General features: G+C 43.0%; 1 protein-coding gene across 1 annotated transcript in view; it reads left to right on the top strand.

The window, feature by feature from the left end:
- The window catches only part of LOC148502585 (uncharacterized), a 29,249-nt gene extending 11,040 nt beyond the window's left edge, over positions 1 to 18,209 (top strand). Inside the window, exons 3-4 of the mRNA XM_088449661.1 lie at positions 3,839 to 3,912; positions 5,652 to 18,209. Coding sequence (XP_088305787.1) covers positions 3,839 to 3,912; positions 5,652 to 15,133 — 9,556 coding nt within the window. The 3' untranslated portion in view covers positions 15,134 to 18,209. The remainder of the gene's footprint in view (positions 1 to 3,838; positions 3,913 to 5,651) is intronic.
- The last annotated feature ends 3,066 nt before the right edge of the window (positions 18,210 to 21,275 follow it).

The following is a 21,275-nucleotide window of genomic DNA, read 5'->3' as shown; positions in this document are numbered from 1 at the left end:
AGGCCTGACCTGGGGCAAATGTAGGCCTGCTCTGGGGCAAATGTAGGCCTGCCCTGGGGCAAATGTAGGCCTGCCCTGGGGCAAATGTAGGCCTGCCCTGGGGAAAATGTAGGCCTGCCCTGGGGCAAATGTAGGCCTGACCTGAGGCAAATGTAGGCCTCCCCTGGTATATAGCCAAAGGCTGCGAAATAGGGGTGTACCTATAAATGTGCTAGGCAGACATATAGGCGCAGTTGCCCACCCACAGGAATATTACAGGGCACCCACATTTTTGGCGTTATGCAATTCAGCTCTGAAGTCAAATAAAATGTCAGCCTTCTACTGATTCTTTAAGGCACCTTTAAAAATAAATAGATTGCAGATACAAGCGTCAAAAAAGACCCGTAGCCACAGAAACTGCATAAGAGTATTATAGAATAGCCAAGTGTGCAGTAACGTCATGGCTACAGCCCCTTTACATACATTATTACTCTCCAGACTCATGTAGCATTCAGCAGCTTGCCCTCATTGGAGTACAGTACAAAAGTGTTGGAGCTAAAGGCTAAATCAATGTAACATTGCGATGTGTTGAGGCGGAACAGTACTGCAGATACTTTGGCTACTGAGAGGAGCCTAGTCTTTGCTACGTTGGTGCCACAATAGATCCATAGAGAGATCCCTATGGGGGGAGGGAGGAGGCATGACAAAGTAAAATAATGTAAGAGACATACATCATGTCCTTGTACAGATCAGTGGCAAATTGTATCTGAATAATGGGAGTGAATAGCTTTTGTATCCAGCTGACCTCCCCCGAAAACAATAAATAAAAGCATTCGTCATAATGTACAATATCCGTAAGCTCCCTCTTATATGGCACCCCCATCTTATCCATGGGAATTTGCTCCCGACAACGAACCTCTAGCCTGTGTCTCCTTGCACCGTGTTTGATTCTGGCCTCCCAGATGGCTCCAGACAAAAGCCGGACCCTCATTAGCATCACAATACCGATCATTGGGGCTGCTCCTGCTGGAAATCTCCCTCCTGAGTCATTCCATTATGTCATTGGAATAAATCTAGCGGAAAAAAGAAAAAATTGAAGGGAGTGAAAGGGATAAGTAGATGTCTCAAGGGCTGGCAAGAGCGAGGCACTCTCCTCCAAGTGATGTCAGACATGGGGAGAAAACTTGCAATAGTCAACTTGTTACTTATAACATCAGAATTGTCATCTTTTGTTTATAAGGTGCCTCAAAGGGTCCGCATGGCCGTACAGTGGAGGCATTAAACCTCCAACAGTGAAAGAAACAAAATACCTCTAGTGTTTTGCTTAGTTTGTACTTGGCAAATGAATATTATTGGGATAGGGGCTAAAGTACTGTCAGGTCAGTGACAATTTAGGTTGGGACAGTATCGTTTATTTTGAGAGCCTGTATGCATCTCATTTTCTGGTTCTTTTATATAAAAGTGCTTGTGTAGTTTTAAAAATTTTTAGCCTGCAAATTTAAGTTTTAAAACAAAGGGGGAGTGGGGGAGCCATCGTGGCCCTGCTCCGCGCTACACAGTGTCATGTTTACCAGCCCTGTGAAGGGGGGGGGCATGCTGGCGCGTTTCAGCGCAAATGGCGTACTCGGCCTTCTGGACCGCCCACCTTGCTCCGGGAAAGTGACGACGTTCTCCTCACGAGTGCTAATGTTCTGGGCCAGTATAAAATATATTGGGGGAGATGCATCCACCGTCGCAAATCAGTTGTGTGAAATTTCCCCCCTACTCACCTGCACAACGGTATTTTTGATTGCCGGTATGCAGGTATACAGTATTTATCCGCTGTCCCAGGTTTATGACCTGGGACAGCGGATAAATGCAATTGATACATCCCGCCCAATGTGACAAAATGATACATATTAATCATAATATTAATATGATGTAAGGAACAGGGGTGTCACAATCACGGGTGTGCTTCAAAGACACAAACTAAAGGTGCCCACACATATACCGATGTGCTCACGATACGATTTTATGGCCAATTTCCTCATGAACTTTCACGGGAGCTCCCTTGCCGTCGTGATCACGATTTGGAGTTAAAAATGTCCAATCTGACTAAAGATCTATCTTGCAGCCAATGCATTGTATCCCAGATTGGCTAATCTGCCCTACAGCACGGCAGATCAGAAGATGCGATATACGACGAGCGGGGACGCGCATCGGCATCATGCTCGTGAGTATAAATACACGATTTGTACTTTTTTTACCCGATTCGTCGTCACGATTCGTCGACATCGGCCAAATCGTGTAAAATGTCGCTATGTGTGTGGGCACCTTAACACATATTGCAAAATTACTGCTTTACACTATTTTTTTCATTTATTTTATCTTAAGACCCTTTAGTGAGAGGGTCTAATCAACACCTCTGCGCGGTAACAATATTAGGGGGTTTTACTAAAGTGTGGGCTTACAAAAGTTGAGATGTTGCCCATAGCAACCAGATTCTACTTATCATACATCTAAAACCATCTAGAAGATAATAGCTAGAATATGATGGGTTGCTATGGGCAACTTCTCCACTTCTAAAAAAAACCCACCACACTTTAGTAAATATACCTTTTAGACTCAAGATAATCTGAATATGCTATGACATTTTACAGTGAATATAATAGTAAAAAAGTAACTGAGACAGGTGATCCCCAATCAGGTCCCTCCCTGCACTCCTACTGGTCACTGCACAACTCAGGCTATCCCCTCTGATGTCATCATGACATCAGTAGGCTTCCTGTCATTGCCAGTCTCCACATTTGTAAGCAGTTATTACCTTCCCATTCAGCACACTGGACCTCATTTATTGGTGTGAAAAATTTGCACCAGGACAAAGCATATCATAGCACAAAGGGCCTGATTATGAGTTGCATGCCGCTGCGACCACTTTAGTGTATTTGCATCTTTATGCTAGTACTTGCCCCAGCCGCCCTTCCCCTGATGTATAGGTGTGCTTCTGACTGTGCAAGGCGACTTTTGAGACAACAATCCCGATTGGTGTATCTTTAGAGGCAACCATAAACACACTATCGGAACTTGCACCTGCTCCAGCGCAGATTCTCCATCAGAATATGGGCTCCAACGTGAGCGAATTAGCACCCAAGCTCGCAACAACTTCTGCGACGCGCCCACGACAATCCCGTAACACTCCCATAAGACGGTACATCGCCATGCTTCTGAATAGGTCACTGCAATTGGGTCTCTGCGCATCAACACCATGAGACGCATCAGCCGTGGGACTGCATATGCGCAGTTGAAAAACATCGACCATTGGCGCGAATATATTGGCATTGCATGTGACTTCAAATCAGGCCCAAAGGGTATACATGGATTGTTTTGGGGGTTTTTTTTTGCATGCAGGGTAAATACGGACTACAGCATACAAGTAATGGGCAACTTTATGTTGGCACTGCAGTTTAGAAACGAACAAGGACACAGCCACTCCCAACTATGCAGGGCGATTTATTGGAGGAGGGGGCCCGTGGGCAACCTTCCATACAGGCCCTCTCGCACGTGAGCAAGCATAGAGAAGATTCTGGTACTGCGCATGCACATATGACTGGGAAAAGGGACTGCTGAATATATTTGCTCCTGCCCCTTCTGTGTACCGTTTTGTTGATGGCCCGCCGGCGAGTCCATTGATGGCGATGCACATCAGAGAAGGCACAAGAAATATATAGCCAAAAGACACAGGATATACACCAAACAGTTATGAGAGGGTCAATCAATGCTAAAATGATTAATATGTGGTCATATTTACCATTCTGTATTTGCATATGTATTTGAACCTTAGAGGTAATATACTAATGCTCTTATTTTGAATTTCTTGCAGATCCATGTTAGAAGCTGAGAGTACAAGAATATACTCACCAAGTGTGGATTATAAAGTATCTTCCTCCTTTAACGGTAACTTTCTTCTGTTTCTGCGGAGTCACAGATTTGTTGCATGTGGATTTGTGATAGGTGGGGAGGATACTAATTTATAGCTGCCCTATATCTTCCCCATGCTTGCCTACCCTCCCGATTAGGGCAGGAACCTCCCAAAAATCAGGTGCCACTCCCGGCACCCCGAAAAGGCAGGCAAGCCTCCTGGCGGCCGCCGACCATTCCGGCCACCCCTGCGGTTACCATTGAAACCCCCGCAGCTGGGGGGCCCGGTGAAGCGATTCACGCCGAATCGCATCATCGTGGCCCCGCCCCCTGCTTCACAATGCCGTTAATTTCAGCATTGTGAAGAGGGAGTGGGGCCACAATGATGTGATAGTGTGGTCACGCCCGTCGTTGAAAACTGAAAGCTCAAATTATCAAATCGAGAACGTCAATATACTCGCAATGATTGCTGTAACTCAAATCTACCCAGGGTTTCAATCCCTGGAAAACTGTCTGTTAACCGAACCAGGGCAGGGGGTGATTACAGCAGGAATTGTATTAGCCAGCGACAAAGCAGAAAGCAAATGCCAACTGATATAATGTAGTCAACAGTTTGCAATGTCAAGAACTACACTAAATGATCATAACAAACTCTTATTGCTATGACTTGTGTTGGTGATTTAATGGTAAGTTCTTTCACATTCATAGTAATATTGCCTCTCTTTAGTCTGTCTGTCTGTATTGGGTACTCTTTCAAACGATGCAAATCACAGTTTACGTGTGCTCTGCAGAGAGTGATAAAAAGTCTAATGCACCCGGTTTATAGGTGTATATACATATGTACACAATAAAATAGGTTCGGCTCACTTGTCATAACAGTTAACAAGACTACACTTTATCACAAACAGATATATATAATCAAACTTTAATTCTAGAGTTGCCAGATGCAATCAACTTGTTGTGTAGAATTCTCATATGAAAGGCCTCAACTTTTTTCATAGAGAGGCCGGCTGGGCCCGGATGAAGGAGGTGTGGCCTAAACGCGGGAGACGTGACCACACCCCCTTATGATTTAAAAAATATATATAAAAAAAAAATTTTCTGCGTAGCGGCGCTGTGCGCTGGGGAGGGGGGCGCTGTGAGCCCCTCAGCCCGGCACAAAGCCGCGGGGGGAGGGGGGTGCAATCGCTCCTCCAAAAGGGCATAGTAGACAGCCGCAAATAAGTCTCCCACAGCAGCCCAGAACGACTGCTGTGATTTAAGAGGGTGCGGCGTCGGAACCAAGGCCGCCCGCCGGGTCCCTCCAGCAGCCCGGGCCCAAGAAATTAGTACCCGCTTCCCCCCTAGCTCAGCGCCCCTGATGTACTGTGGTGGGGGAAAGAGGGGGTTGGGAGGCCCCCTCTCACACGCTGCTCTGCTTAGCAGGTTAGCAGTGAACAGATGCCATGCACATGCGCACAGCATCTATTCCGTGGAAAGAGGGACAGGGGGCATACCCAGCGGCTCTCGAAGAGCTGGGCACGCGCCCAGCGTGACAAACCAGAGAGGTGGCTTGCGGAGAACAGCATTTTCTGCAAGGCCACACCCCTGTCACAAGGCCACTCCTCCTTTTTGGGCATATATGCCAGTGTCCCGATTGCCATTCCCAAGAAGTTGTGGAGGTATGGATTTGGTAGTGTTGCTCTTTTAAGGCATTGCACATTTACTGAATGCTTCATCCTGCTGGACAAATTGCTCATTCACGGCTTGTATTTGCTTTATGTCTTATACTTTAGATTCTGTCCTGGAACGGAAGGCACTCAGAAAAAGACAGGCCGACAATAGGGACTATAAACTCAATGCCAACAAAAAACAGAGTGCAGAGACATCAACTCCAAACCGCTACATAAATGTGAAAAGTACCTCATATTCTAGTAGGACAAGTCCTGTAACCAAAGAGTTCCAGAAAGTAAGCTCCGTGCTTCAGTCTCAAAGCCTAAAATCCGCCAAAGCCTCGTCTACTAAAGGAGCTACTCTGTTACCCACTGTAAAAAGAAGTTTAGAAAGATGTGCCCAAACTGGAGACGTTTTCAAGAAAAGTACAGTAGACACCATTTCTCACTCATGTACTCGAGATTCATCGAAAGCTGTTACCGAAGAGACCGTAAGGAATGACTCAAATGACTATCATGTTCTAAACAGAAATATCTACCAAACAATAGATACAAGGTTAAAGGAAACTGAATTCCTGGGTGGTGTTGAGAGCTCTCAGTATAAAACAGACCTTCTGGAGTCTTCTTCGAAAACCGTAGGAAAACACGATCAGGTCATCTCCGGCTTTGAGTTGGAGGAACAAGAGAATTCTCTGAAAGTTCAAAACAAAGACCTTGATACCCATTTCTACGAGACACCTCACACAGACAAGAGCGGGCTAGATGTCCCACATGCTGTCATTGACAGTCCATGTCAAAGCATTGAGAATATACTCGCAGAACATTTCATTGATAAACAGGAGGATCTTGGAGAAATTGTGAGCTGTCAGAAAGTATATTTTGAAAAACAAGAAATCGTGGAATCACTACAGTACCAAAATACTGAGACAACAATTAAGGGTACAGATGAGCGACACGGAGAGGTCCTGGATTTTACAGACCTAATTACAGCAGACACAGATAATTCTTTGGCTTCATCACAGATAAAGGAACAAGAAAAAATATCTTCAGTTGAAATGGAAGAACCAAAATTATTCCTCTCTGATGGTGTTTCAGACCACGGACTTGGCAGCTGCAAAGATGATTTCAATGATACAGTATCCTTTGATACTGAACATGTTGTTGGCTCTTTAAGTGATAGTACAGAGGACACAAATCAATGGGCTAATCAAGAGGAGGAACATTTGCAACTCAATGAGGGTTTGGATATAAATATTGGTGAACAGGATACTTCCAACTTAAAACAGTTTGAAACTGAAAGTGACCTTAAAGAAGAAGATGAGACAGTGTGTCAGCAGTTTCATGGGCTAAGTGCTCTAAAGGATAACAGTAACCAGTTATTTGATAATGAAGAAGACATCACAAGTGAAAGGCAAGAAGAACAGACAGATACAGATGCAGATACAGAAGAAGTTAGTCAAGAACTTAGTAATCTTGAAAATGATAAAAAATCCTCCAGAGATGAAGATATGTTTGATGGTCCTCAGTCATTTGATATTAAACATGCTGTTGACCAGTGGACTGATGGTAAACTGGAGAGCCTACAACCAGATCAAGGTTTTGAGCTTTCTGATCCAGAACATCACATTGATAACATAAAGCCTGAAGTGGCTGAATCTCATCTTTCAGAAGAAGTCACAACATATCAGGAAGTTCATGTGCTAAGTGTTGTAAGGGATGACAACCAATTAATTGATAAAGAAATTCAGGAAGCAGAGGATGATTACCAAGAACAGGAGAATCGAGCCCTTGGAGAAGAGCAGGAAAGAGACAATATAAGTGATACAGAGAGAATTACTCATAGGTCTAGTGATAATGAAATATTCATCCAAGCAAATGATTACCAAGACATTGTCAACCAGTTGAATGACGTTTACCAAGATAACAACCAAGTATCTGAGGACTTTAAGAACATCCAGCTCGCAAGCCAGGAAGAAGAGGAAAATATTAAATTCAATGACCTAGAAGAAAATATCCAGGTTTCCGATGAGCAACAGATAAGTGAAATAATCAAAGTCACAGAGGAAGCTACTGAAGAGTTATATGTTATTGACCAAGCCATGCAATGCTACAGCGATGAGGAAGATACAGACCAGCTGAATGATATTCAGCAAGAAAGTAACCAGCTATCAGAAAAGGTGGAGGATAGTCAGCAGCCAAGCAAGAAAGACCCAGAAAATTTGGATTTGATAAACACAGAAGGGAGTCACATTGTACACAGTAGTGGTGGAAATGGTGAAGAGTGTATTGATAAAGACCAAGTCATCCAAACATTGGAAGTTGAAGACGTTGCCAGTTGGTCGAGTACAATTAAACAGGACACTTACCAATTATCAGAGAATGATTCAGATATCCAGGATTTACAAGAGGTAGAACAGAAAAGTTGCAAGCAAAGTGATTCTGAACCGGACAATAGCAATTTAGCTGATGAACAGGACGCCCATCTGCCAGAAGACACAAAAATGAGTCATGTCATTGATGATGCAGAAGTTAGTGGTGAGGAACTGAGTAATGAGGATACCAATGCTCAGTTAGTTGATGAGAAACAAGATGAATTACGAGATGCTACAGACAATAAAAACACTCTATCTGATAAAGAAGTAGAAGACCGGTTACAGGATAACCAGGAAATACAAAATAAAATTGAACTAATTGATGCTGAGCATCAAACTGTCAAGTTAATGTCTGAACTATATAGACAGATGCCAGAAGGTGAAAAAAGGAGTCTCGATGTGACTGATGCAGAAGAAGTTAAACAGTTGGAAGGGGATGAACAGACTAATTTGTTGATTGGCAATCCAGAAAACAATGATACAACAGCTCAATCATTTGAATTAGAAGTAGAAGGTGACTCCACACCAACAAGCAAAGTAGAAGAAAACCAGTTATCAGAGAAGAATGGAGAGGAAAGTCTTATGGGAAGTGACAACACGGAAAACATCACTGAGCTTAAAGAGCCTGAACTGAGCATTCAAAAATTAGGTGATTACACTTCAGTTAATGAAGAAGAACTGGTTAGCCTTACATCAGGTGTAGCAGAACTTCACAATAACCATACAGAGGCAAAAGTTAGTGTTCAACAGAAAGGTGAAAATGACTATATAAATCATGAGAATTATGACATAGTGGATGAGACCAAGGAATCAGTTAAAAAAGAATATGATAGTGAGCAGTGTGTTGCTGAAGAAGATAGGTCCTTGCTGACAAGCACAGAATCTCAAAGTCAATTACTAGGGCATGAGGCAGAGGAAAGTCTTATTAGAAGTGATAACACAGAAAATGACAGTCAGCTTAATGAGCCTGAGCCAATCAATCATGATGATTTCACAGAGGAGAAACTAGAAAGCCATAACACTGACCCGGTGGCAGAAGTTGCCAGTGACCATCTGAGAGATACAGAGGCCACAGTTAGTGTTCTGCAGGAAAGTGAAGATTTGAGCCAAACAGGTGGAGAAAACAAGAGTCAAGAGACCGATCAAGTAGTTCTCATAACAGAAGAATACTCTGAGGATATTGAAAGAATCAAGCAATCAGTTCAAAATGATTCTGATTATGTTGAAGACAATGGATTTACACAAACACATGTAGCACAAGACAGTCAGTTACCAGAGAATGAGACAGAGTTGGAACCAGAGGGCCGTCATGTGGAAGACCCTGAAAAAGTATCCGGCAATGACCATCTCAGTGATACAGAAGTCAAAATAAGCTCTCAGCAGGACACAGAAGATGAAAATGTAAACCAATTAGTTGGAGAAACAGAACTAAATCAAGAGAACTTTGAAATAGTGGAGGAGGCAAAGGAATCAGTTCAAAAAGAATATGATACTGAGCAGTGTGTTGCTGAAGAAGATAGGTCATTGTTGACAGGCACAGAACTTCAAAGTCAATTACTAGGACATGAGGAAGAGGAAAGTCTTATAAAGAGAGATAACAGAGAAAATGACAGTCAGCTTAATGAGCCTGAACCAATCATTCAGGATGATTCAGAAGCATGCATTGACAGGAACACAGAGGAGAAACTGCAAGACAATAACGTGGATAACACTGACCAGGTGTCAGAAGTTGACAATGACCTTCTGAGAGATACAGAGGCCATAGTTAGCGTTCTGCAGGAAAGTGAAAATTTAAGCCAAACAAGTGGAGAAAGAGAAGAGAAGGATCAATTAGTTCTAACAACAGATGTATACTCTGCATCTGAGGATACTGAATTGATCAAGCAATCAGTTGAAAATGATTCTGATGTTGTTGAAGGCTGCGGAATGACACAAACACATGCAGCACAAGACAGTAAGTTACCAAAGAATGAGACAGAAGAGAAACTGGAAGACAATAACATGGATAACACGGACCAGGTGTCAGAAGTTGACAATGACCATCTGATTGATACAGAGACCACAGTTAATGTATTGCAGGAAAGTGAAGTTTTAAGCCAAACAGGTGAAGAAAACGAAGCAAAGGCTCAATTAGTTCTCACGACAGAAGAATACTCTGCATCTGAGGATATTAAAGTGATTAAGCAATCAGTTGAAAATTATTCTGATGTTATTGAAGACAATAAATCTACACAGACACATGCAGCACAGGACAGCCGGTTACCAGAGAATGAGACAGAGGTGGAGCCAGATGGCCATAATGTGGAAGCCCCCAAATCAGTACCCGACAATGACCATCTCAGTTATACAGAAGTCAAAATAAGCTCTCAGCAGGAAACAGAAGAAGGACATTTCAACCAATCAGTTGGAGAAACAGAACTAATTCAAGAGAATGTTGAAATAGAGGAGGAGACCAAGCAATCAGTTCAGAAAGAATATGATATTGAGCAGTGTGTTGCTGAAGAAGATAGGTATTTGTTGACAGGCACAGAACCTCAAAATCAATTACAAGGACATGAGGAAGAGGAAAGTCTTATTAGAAGTGATAACACAGGAACTGATAGTCAGCTTAATGAGCTTGAACCAACCATCCAGGATGATTCTGAAGCATGCATTGACAGGAACACAGAGGAGAAACTGGAAAGTCATAACGTGGATAACACTGACCACGCATCAAAAATTGACAATGACCACCTGATTGATACGGAGACCAAAGTTAACGTTTTACAGGAAAGTGAAGATCTAAGTCAAGCAGGCGGAGAAAGAGAAGTGATTGGTCAAGAAGTTTTCACAACAGAAGAATACTCTGCGTCTGAGGAGAATGAAATAATCAAGCAATCAGTTCATAATGATTCTGATGTTGTTGTAGACACTGAATCTACACAAACACATGTAGCAAAGGACAGTCAGTTACCAGAGAATGAGACAGAGGTGGACCTGGATGGCCATAATGTGGAAGTCCCTGAACCAGTACCCGACAATGACCATCTCAGTGAAACAGAAGCTGAAATAAGCTCTCAACAAGACACAGAAGATGAACATTTAAACCAATCAGGTGGAGATAAAGAATTATGTCAAGACAGTTTTGAAATAGTGGAGGAGGCCAAGCAATTACTTCAAAAAGAATATGATACTGAGCAGTGTGTTGCTGAAGAAGAAAGGTCTTTGTTGACAAGCACAGAACCTCAAAGTCAATTACTAGGGTACACGGCAGAGGAAAGTCTTATTAGAAGTGGTAACACAGAAAATGACAGCCAGCTTAAGGAGCCTGAAACTATCATTCAGGATGATTCTGAAGTGTGCATTGACAGGAACACAGAGGAGAAACTAGAAAGACCCAACATTGATAACACTGACCCGGTATTAGAAATTGACAGTGACAAGCTGAGAGATACAGAGGCCACAGTTAGTGTTCTGCAGGAAAGTGAAGATTTAAGCCAAACAGGTGAAGAAAAAGAGAGTCAAGAGGTTGATCAAGTAGTTCTCACAACAGAAAAATACTCTACATCTGAGGAGAATAAAATTATCAAGCAATTAGTTCAATATGATTCTGATGTTGTTGGAAACAATGAATCTACACAAACACATGTAGCACAGGACAGTCAGTTACCAGAGAATGAGACAGAGGTGGACCCGGATGGCCATAATATGGAAGTCCCTGAACCAGTACTCGACAATGACCATCTCAGTGATACAGAAGCCAAAATAAGCTCTCAACAAGAAACAGAAGATGAACATTTAAACCAATCAGGTGGAGAAACAGAAATAATTCAAGAGAACTTTGACATAATTGAGGTGGCCAAGGAATCCACTCAAAACGAATATGATACTGAGCAGTGTGTTGCTAAAGAAGATAGGTCCTTGTTGACAGGCAGAGAGCCTCAAAGTCAATTACTAGGACATCAAGCAGAGGAAAGTCTTATTAGAAGTGATAACACAGACACTGATAGTCAGCTTAATGAGCCTGAGCCAAGCAATCAGGATGATTCTGTAGCGTACACTGATAGGAACACAGCAGAGAAACTGGAAAGCCACAACATTGATAACACTGACCAGGATTCAGGAGTTGACAATTACCATCTGAGAGATACAGAGGCCAAGGTTAGCGTTCTGCAAGGAGCTGAAGAGTTAAGCCAAACAGATGGAGAAAAAGAAGTGATCAGTCACTTAGTTTTTACAACAGAAGAATACTCTGCATCCGAAGATACTGAAATAATCCAGCAATCAGTTCCAAATGATTCGGATGTTGTTGAAGACAATGAATCTACACAAACAAATACAGCACACGACAGTCAGTTACCAGAGACTGAGACAGAGGTGGAATTCGATGGCTATAATGTGGAAGTCCCTGAACCAGTCCCCAACAATGACCATGTCAGTGACATGGAAGACAAAATTAGCTCTCAGCAGGATATAGACGACGGACATTTAAACCAATCAGATAGAGTAAAAGGAGATGGTGAAGAGAGTTCTGAAGCACGTTCCACAGTAAAAGAATATACTGTTTCCAATGAGAATGATGAGATTAACCAAACAGTCCAAAAAGAGTCTGGTGTTGAGCAGAATATCGTGTTCTCGCTGAATATCATTCAAAGTAATCTTCGATTAACAAGTGAAATCGATGGAGAAACTGAACCTAGTGATGAGCTGTGTGAGGAAAAAGCAGAATCAAGTGAGAATTCCAACCTGGATAATTGTGACATTAAGCGCAATAATCTAATTGTGGAAGAGACCGTTTCAGAAGACAAAGAAATTGTAGAGGAAGAACAAAAACAAGGAAACATTGAGACAGAAAATCTGAGGAGTGAAAGTATACATCAAGACTTTCCAGCAGAACAACATGGACCATCTAATTTAGACAAAGAGTATGAAACAAAATGTACTGAACATCAAAATAATGAAGACTGGGTGGAAGAGCCTACAGTCCTGTTTGGAACAAAGTGTGAAAACATCCTTGTAGAGCATAAGAAATCACAGGAACTATTAGAAGAGAACCCCCCTGAGATATTAGATACTGAAGGACCCACTGAACATCAGGAGGAGATTGAAGATATCCCAGCAGCCAGTAATATCACAGATGAAACTTCTATATCTGATGAATCATTGTGCTCTCAAGATATCTCAATTTGTTCTCAGAAGAGTGAGGATTTTGAAATTAGTAAAGATTATCAGTTGGAACAAACTCTCCCAGACACAACACCATTGCCTAACCTTGATGATGAATTTGATGAATTGGCAGACAATGAGGTCATTTCAGCATCGGGACAACCTGAAGATGTTACAGAACCACAAGTTCCTGAGTACAGAGCAGAAAAAGAACAAGACAAGGTTTTAGACAGTCGTTTGGAGTCACAGTCATCACAACTAGTCACAGGAGAAAATGAGCAATCCATTTCAAGCAAAGAAAATGAAGCATGCAATATAGAACTGGAATATAATGAAGAAGAAGCTGAAAGGCCTAAAGTTCAGTTTGAGACAGATGAAGCAGATAAGCTTGAGGAACAAAAACAGGAGCCAGATTTCTTAGCCGAGAACTTATCAGAAGTATTGAATGATGATAAGCCAGTTCTTGAGCAGCAAAAGCGGCATGAAGATCTAGCAGTCGGCACATTGGAAAATGAAAACTCTGAATCTGAAGAATCCATGAACTCACAAGAAGAGGTCTCAATGTATTCACTGCAGGGTGAGAAAACCCAGCTGGACACAACACCATCATCTGATCTTATGGAGAAACTTGAGAAGTTGGCAGAAGACCGGCAACAGTTTACATCACAACTTGAACAACGTATAACTGTCGATGAAGGTACAATTGAAAAGACATGTTTAACTGAAGCCACTGAACTGGATTCTCCATCTAAACACAGTGAGACAGAATTTGTTCCAGATACTGATACAACAACTGTAACTGGTGATACAACTGTAGCACTGAACCAAGATCTGGAAAATGCAGATTCAATAGAAAAAGAAGACTACATACTTAAGACCCAAATTGGCCAGGTCACGGAAGGAAACATACTGGAAAAAGAAACAGAGTTGGATAATGAGAATAATAAAACTGAACATAGCAATAAAGTCCATATTAAAGACACTCAGAATGAAAGCGAAGAAAGTGAACTAGAACTTACAGATGTTCATATGGAGAAAGAATCTACTATTGAGCCTTCTCATGAAGTAAAAGATATTATCAGTACAGACGTACATATCATCCTTAGTGAAGAATCTGAAATACAATACAAAATAAGTGTGGACAGTCCTCAAGAAGATGTCAAAGTAGAAAATATAATTTCAGAAAGTGAAGTATCTTCAGATGAAGGTTCACCAAATGTGACCACTGTCCATGACATTCCTCAACCGCAAGATGAAAGAGACAGGATTACTGAAGATGCGGACATTGGTGGGGAAGTTGTGCAGATATCTAAAGAGCTTGAAAGAACAGAATTTGAAGATATGGAAATTAAAGATACACATGAAGGTGAAACATTATCAACCTTTGAACTAGTTCCCAGTTCAAGTCCTTCTGAACCGTCAGAGTCCCAAACATCAGATGAAGATAAAGACACTACAGGTGAAAGCAGTGATTCTTCTTTTGACTCGTACACTGCTTTTGAGAGGGGAGACAAGGCAATATCAGAAAGCACAACAGAACATCAAATAGATAATAACACAGTGAATGGACTACACAAACATACCGTTATACAGGCCACACTCGATTTAGAAGATCATATGTTCAATGGACATTCTAAAAAGCAACACAGTGAAATAGTCATTTCTGAAAGGAAGACTACTGTGAGGTGGGAAAGCGATAGTGCACATGAACATGTTCGGGATATTTTAGAAGACCCTGTAATTAAATTTGCGATGTTAAAAGGAAAGACTGAGGGTCTTTTCCAATCTGCACATGAAACATCAGCACATGAGGAGGTTAGCCAATTAGATGAAGGCACTGAAATTAAATATACAGTCTACGCTGCTGATGGATATGATGAATCTGCTGCTAATGAAAGTAATTATACCAAGAAAGTAATAAACCCATATCTTAGTGATAAAGATTTTAATGATCAATCACAAATAAAGTCTTCGCTGGTCCATGAAGATATTACTGAAGATACCAACACGAACCAGGAATCCAGTGAGACTCTGTTGGGTTTAAAATTTAACCAGGAAAGAGAAGATTTGTGGTCATCAGACGAGTAACTGGACTAAATGATGCTGTTTAAAACAACAGAAACTTTATTTATTTGAATGTCATGACAACAAGGGGTATTTGCTCCGTTTATGGAGAAATGAACAATGAAAGTCCCAAACCACAGTGAATGTCCTAAGATCTGTGCCAGCAGTTTAATATGGGCACAAGGGAGAGCTGGAACATTTCAAGGGTCCACCTAACTCATAGGATTGGAAATTAAGAGGCTGGCACCAGGCATGCAACATTCAGCTGGCTGACATTTTGGCCGGGCCATATCACCAAAAGAGACCTTTATGCATGGAATGGCATATTATCATATGTAATCTCTTGTGTGATTCCTGTAAGCAGTACATCAAACAAGGGATTTTGGATGTTCAAATAAACTCCACATTTCCGATTTATTTGAATTTAGAGGCTAAGGGGTTCACCTTGAAATTCTTGTCTCTCTTCATTCTGCCAATGATTTACTGAATAATTGCAATTTTATTTTTGATCAGTATATTTAATTAAGTGTTTTGCATGGTACATCGCCTCTATTATATATGATCAATCACTGGTGCACGTTTTCTTATCATGTCTGTGCTGTGAGCATATTTAAATTCACATTTTCATTTAATTTATTATATTAAAGAAAATATGGAGGCAGCCATTTTGTCGCCTGAAGTAGAATTTATGAAAATTAAGCCTACACATTTTATCTGGGCCAAGCATTTGGGGGCGTGGCCACACCTTGTTGGGAATACACAGTACTGCCTAATGTAGCACAGTCACACCATTTTGGGATGTGGCTGGACATCATTGGCAGGCCCTTACTCCCAAACTGGCACAAACCCATGGACTATGTATCCAAACCGCCTCTTGACACCCCTGAATTTACTGGGGACCAGTGAATAATGAATAGTACTCATTAAGGGGCATATTCAATTTGGAGCGAAAAGTCAGTTGCCAGACTTTTCGACGTCATCGCTGGTTTCAGAGTCGAAAAAGTATCACGCTTGTCCCTTCGTATCCCTGTATTCAATTCCAAATCGGCGAAAACGGGACCCGGCGAAAACAACGAAAAGTCCTGTCATTTTTGGGGAAATTAGCCTGACACCCCCCAAAAGATGCTCTGACATGGTGGTTCTCTATGGGTACCCCCGAATAGCCCTGCTAAAAGTATGTGGGGTCTTTAAACGGTCTCAATAGCTGATGTTTTGAGTTTTTAAGAAAGTGGTGAAGAACAGCATTTGGCAATTTTTTTGTTGCAAAATAAGTAGTTCCATTAAATTTGGGGTACATGAAAAGGGGTGCAAGCATATTTTAAAGTAGCTAATGTGAAGTTTTAAAAATCTTGAAAAATCCACCTTCCGCAACCACCTGTAATAAAAAAAACACCTGGGGCATACTTGGGAAACCCCCCCTTAGTCTATTTCGTAAGTTTAGAAGTTTGTCCCCCAACTCTTTTTTTTTTCACCCCCAAAATGAAAGTACCTTTTTTGGGGTGTCCTGTAGTACTTTCTAATTTTTTTTGACACAGAATTACTTTGGGGGACTGTCCAAGGAGTGCAGGGTGTTTTTTTTAAGTTTGTACCCCAAAACCCCAATTCTGCACTTTTTTTTTTACACCTATTCATAGGTGACACTTTATCGCTGGGCTCGAACCACTGACTTTCCGCGCCGGCGAAAAGTCGGAAAACTTGGATACGGGGATAAGTGAGAAATGCGAAAATGACATAATCGGCGATAAAGTATCGTCGAAAACGGCTTTTCGTAGCCTAATTGAATATGGACCATTGTGTCTTAGTGATATCATTAGTATCTAGTGTATTGTGAGATAGCAATCTCATGAATATTGGTTCAGCTCACAAAATGGCTGCCTGATGTACTGTTGTGTTATTTAAAAGAACAGTGTCAATTTAAAATAGGTGAGATATATTCCAGCTTTAGCTTCAGGAAATATTTAAATGAGGACTAAAGAGGCCTGAGATGTTTATGTAGATGTCCTCTTTTCATAGGAACCTTATTAATGAAACGTTGTCTTCCATTTTGTTGTGTAACATGCTATTGGTTACTCCTGCAGTAGTGAGGTTCATTCACTACAAAAAAAAATTATAACAGCTACTGCCACTATGACAAAGATATATCTTGTGATTTTTAAACACTTGGGGGTATATATTATTTACTAAAGTGCGGGTTTTTAGAAGTGGAGCTATTGCCCATAGCAACCAGGTTATAGCTATTAATTTCTAGAAGGTGCTAGATAAATGATAAGTAGAATCTGGTTGGTTGCTATGGGCAACAACGCCACTTCTAAACACGTGCACTTTAGTAAATAAACCCCTTAGTTTATGTGCTACGTGTTACTGCCCTTTTTAATAAATTGCATGCTGGGAGTTACATGTCAACAATCTGTGGAAAACTACAGGTTCTCTATTTTTGCTTTAAAGCTGTTTTAGGCAAGTTGTGTCTCTTTACGTGTTGTGGAACCACAAATTCCAGCGTGCTATGATAGTTAAGGTCTTGCTTGAATTTGTGGTTCCACAAGAAGCGGAGGGCCTCAGCTTGATCACCTCCAGTTTGAAGAAAAAGCCAAATCTACAGTATATACATCCCAGGAACCAGAAATGAATCACTTGGGGAAAATTTATGCTGGGAATAAATTTAAACCGACTTTAAGTCAGCAAATTATCCCTGTTCAAAATTACAAGCATTTCTAGCTTGCTCACTATATTGGGGTTTTTATATCAATACGGTGATAAGGTCAACAGTGTAATAACCAATCAGAAATCAGCTCTCTCATTCTTAGCAGCCTAATGTGGGCAAGTTAAAGATAGCTACTATCTGATTGATTGCTATGGGCTACAGCTCGTGTACTGTCTTGTTTCATAGACGATCTTCTGAATGTGTCCACCGCTAATGTGCCTAATGTGGTATCTGTCAGCCTGTCACAGATACTGCGCCCACTAAATGAATGAATGTGCCATGTCTGCTTAGCATTGTATGTCTAAGACACTGTCAGACGTGTCTTAGATGGAATGTAAACTGAGAACCATGTAGCTATGTGGCTTCTTTATAATGAATTAAAAATTAGCTAATATTTTATCACTCTGCTGTTTTCATTTCATTTACCTGCATGTGCATTGCTTCTTACTGTTATTACTACCAACACAGAATATCTGGAGTAAGCGGGCCTCATTTATGGCTGAGCAGCGTAACAGGGCTGAAGAGCGCCCTGTGCCTCTACTGCCCCCTGAGTGCAATGACGTCTAAACATCGCACAGTGGGGGCGGGGCAGATAGAATCGGGAAGAGCGGCATTGCTCTGAGCGTCCTGAGGAAGCTCTGAGCGGCTGTACAGACCGCAGGGTGCCTGCCTGAAGCATCCAAAGGACGTTCTGGGCAGCACTGCAGCAGCAATCCCGGCTGCAGGGTGCCGTTTCATGCATACTGCTAGCCGGAAGGGCCGTGGAGCAGCAACTGTGTCGCCCCTAGAGCCCTGCTCTGTGTGTGACGGCACCACTCACCCACCTCTAGTTCATACTTACCTACTCTCCAGCTGTGGGAGGCTCCCAAATTTTCAGGTAGCCTTTCACACCCTTGGAAGAGTGTCCCGACCTCCGGTATCCTACTGAAGTGGGCGGGAATGGGAGATAATTGCCAGGAACTGCCGCTCCGTATGTAGGGGGTGGGGCTAAATGAAGCGAAAATGCCTCATTTAGCCCCGCACCTCCTCATGTCCCGCGATTCTGATGCAGCCCCCTAGACGCCAGATAGGGCTGCCGCTATAGCAGGGGCAGGGGCGTATCTACCCATTGGCTAGGATGGCACTCGCCAGGGGCACCGACCAAAGGAGGGGCACCGTCCGGCAGTGCCACCAGCAGCCAAGGGGTGGACAAGTCCCCCGGCCCCACAAGTGCCCTACACAGTTTACACACAGCGCCAGGCACTAAAATAGTAGGGGTGGCCGCTACAGGGGGCACTTTATGGAGGGGTGCCCGCTACTGGGGGCACAATATAGGGGTGGCCACTACTGGGGGCAATTTATTGTGGGTGGCCACTACTGGGAGCACTGTATAGGGGCGGCCACTACCGGGGGCAATTCAGGGGGGGTGGCCACTACTGTGGGCACTGCATAGGGGTGGCCACTACTGGGGGAAATTTAGGGGGGGTGGCCACTACTGGGGGCACTGTGTAGGGGGGACTACTACTGGGGGCACTGTATAGGGGGGACTACTACTGGGGGCACTGTATAGGGGGACTACTACTGGGGGCACTGTATAGGGGGACTACTACTGGGGGCACTGTATAGGGGGGACTACTACTGGGGGCACTGTATAGGGTGGACTATTACTGGGGGTACTGTATAGGGGGGGTGGCCACTACTGGGGGCACTGTATAGGGGGGACTACTACTGGGGGCACTGTATAGGGGGACTACTACTGGGGGCACTGTATAGGGGGGACTATTACTGGGGGCACTGTATAGGGTGGACTATTACTGGGGGTACTGTATAGGGGGGGTGGCCACTACTGGGGGCACTGTATAGGGGGGACTACTACTGGGGGCACTGTATAGGGGGGATTACTACTGGGGGCACTGTATAGGGGGGATTACTACTGGGGCACTGCATGGGGAGAGGGTGCCAGTCCATTACATTGCCAGGGGCGCTTGAATCCCTAGATACACCCCTGAGCAGGAGAGTGGCTTCCCAGTGGAATTGCAGTCCGGACTGGCACCAATGACAAAGTTAGAGGAAGATGGGTGGTTCTCCAAAATGTTCTCAGGAAATTAGGCTGCATACTTATGCTAAGGACCTCCAAAATAATACCCCAAACATTGCACACTATCCTGCACACCTCCATGGGGTGTGAGCGAAAAGTGCGATTTGGCGCCTATGAGGTGCCGACGCTCCAACTGTTTTTTTCTGCACTTTGTCACTATCACTTCAAATTCAATGGCCACCTAAGACTTATGAGCCTTTGGCTATAAGAAAGTCAGTTCTTGGCAGAAGCATTGGAAAGATGGAGGGTTTGTAAAACAGTTTAAGGCATGCCATAACTAGCGGTGCACAAGTGGCGACGCCACATACTGTACAGTACAGAGCCTTGTGGGAGGCACCGTCACTGCCCCAACGGCACTTGCATGTGGCATGCAGGGTGCCCAAAATGGCACCTTGCAGCTACAAGCGGTACTGCAGAGCCGCCCGGAGTGTACAAGGGGCGTTCCGCACAGGCACCCTGCAGCATGGCGTCACATGTTTAGGGGGCGGGGCCAGCACAGGTCGCACTGAAGCGATGTTACAATGTAGATTTCTTATGGGTTAAAAAGCCATCATGGGTTAAAAAGCTTCTTAGCTTCCTGGTGCAGGCGCTTGTGCTGAAATGCAATTATTATAGGTAATGCAAAGGACACAAAGACAAATGTGGTCCACTTCATGGGTGAAATACCCAGATATAAACCAGAACAACTAAACAAATGGTTCTGGCAATAGGAAGATGATTCAATTTTTATATCAAATTGAATACACAATTGGCTAAATGGGTCATTTTCAATAAAAACAGTCCAGTTACATACCATATGGCGTCAACATGTGTAATTATTAAAGGTAACCACTGTAGTTACATAAAAATGATGTATAGCCTGGCGTTATATTTGTATGGATTTATTTTCACTTTCAACTTGGTCCCCATACGTCAACTTTCTTGGAAACAAGACTGGGTCTGTCTGTGCTATGCATACATATATATGTACACACAGTACGGTCAGTTTCCTTGGGAAAACATTTCTATCTGCTAAATGAACATTTAGATGGAAATCTGGGTCCCATAATTGGCCAAACAAGTTGCTCAGACTGTAAATCCCCCTCATGCTTCACTTAGGGAGTTTTGTGCGGTGATGTAATAAATCCATCATACAGAATGAGGGAAGTGGTACTGTGCCGTTTTCCCTCGCTGACCCGCAAATTCCCCATTAAATCTCCCTATCCTGCCTGCTTCACTAGGAAGTGGGCAGGATGGGGGAGATCTGCCTACACTTCCGGGGGTGAGGTGGGGCTACCTGAAAAATCGGGAGCCTCCCGCAACTTTCCGTGAGTGTAGGCAAGTATGCGTATAGGGGACGTGGCCGCCGGCACCCAGAACTGCAGCAGTGCACGGAGAGTCTTGAAGAC

The sequence above is a fragment of the Taudactylus pleione genome, unplaced genomic scaffold (genome assembly GCF_031769625.1).
Source record: "Taudactylus pleione unplaced genomic scaffold, aTauple2 ptg000490l, whole genome shotgun sequence".
NCBI classification, from domain to species: domain Eukaryota; kingdom Metazoa; phylum Chordata; class Amphibia; order Anura; family Myobatrachidae; genus Taudactylus; species Taudactylus pleione.
Note: the sequence above shows the minus strand (reverse complement) of the source record. Positions and strands in the feature narration are given on the sequence as shown.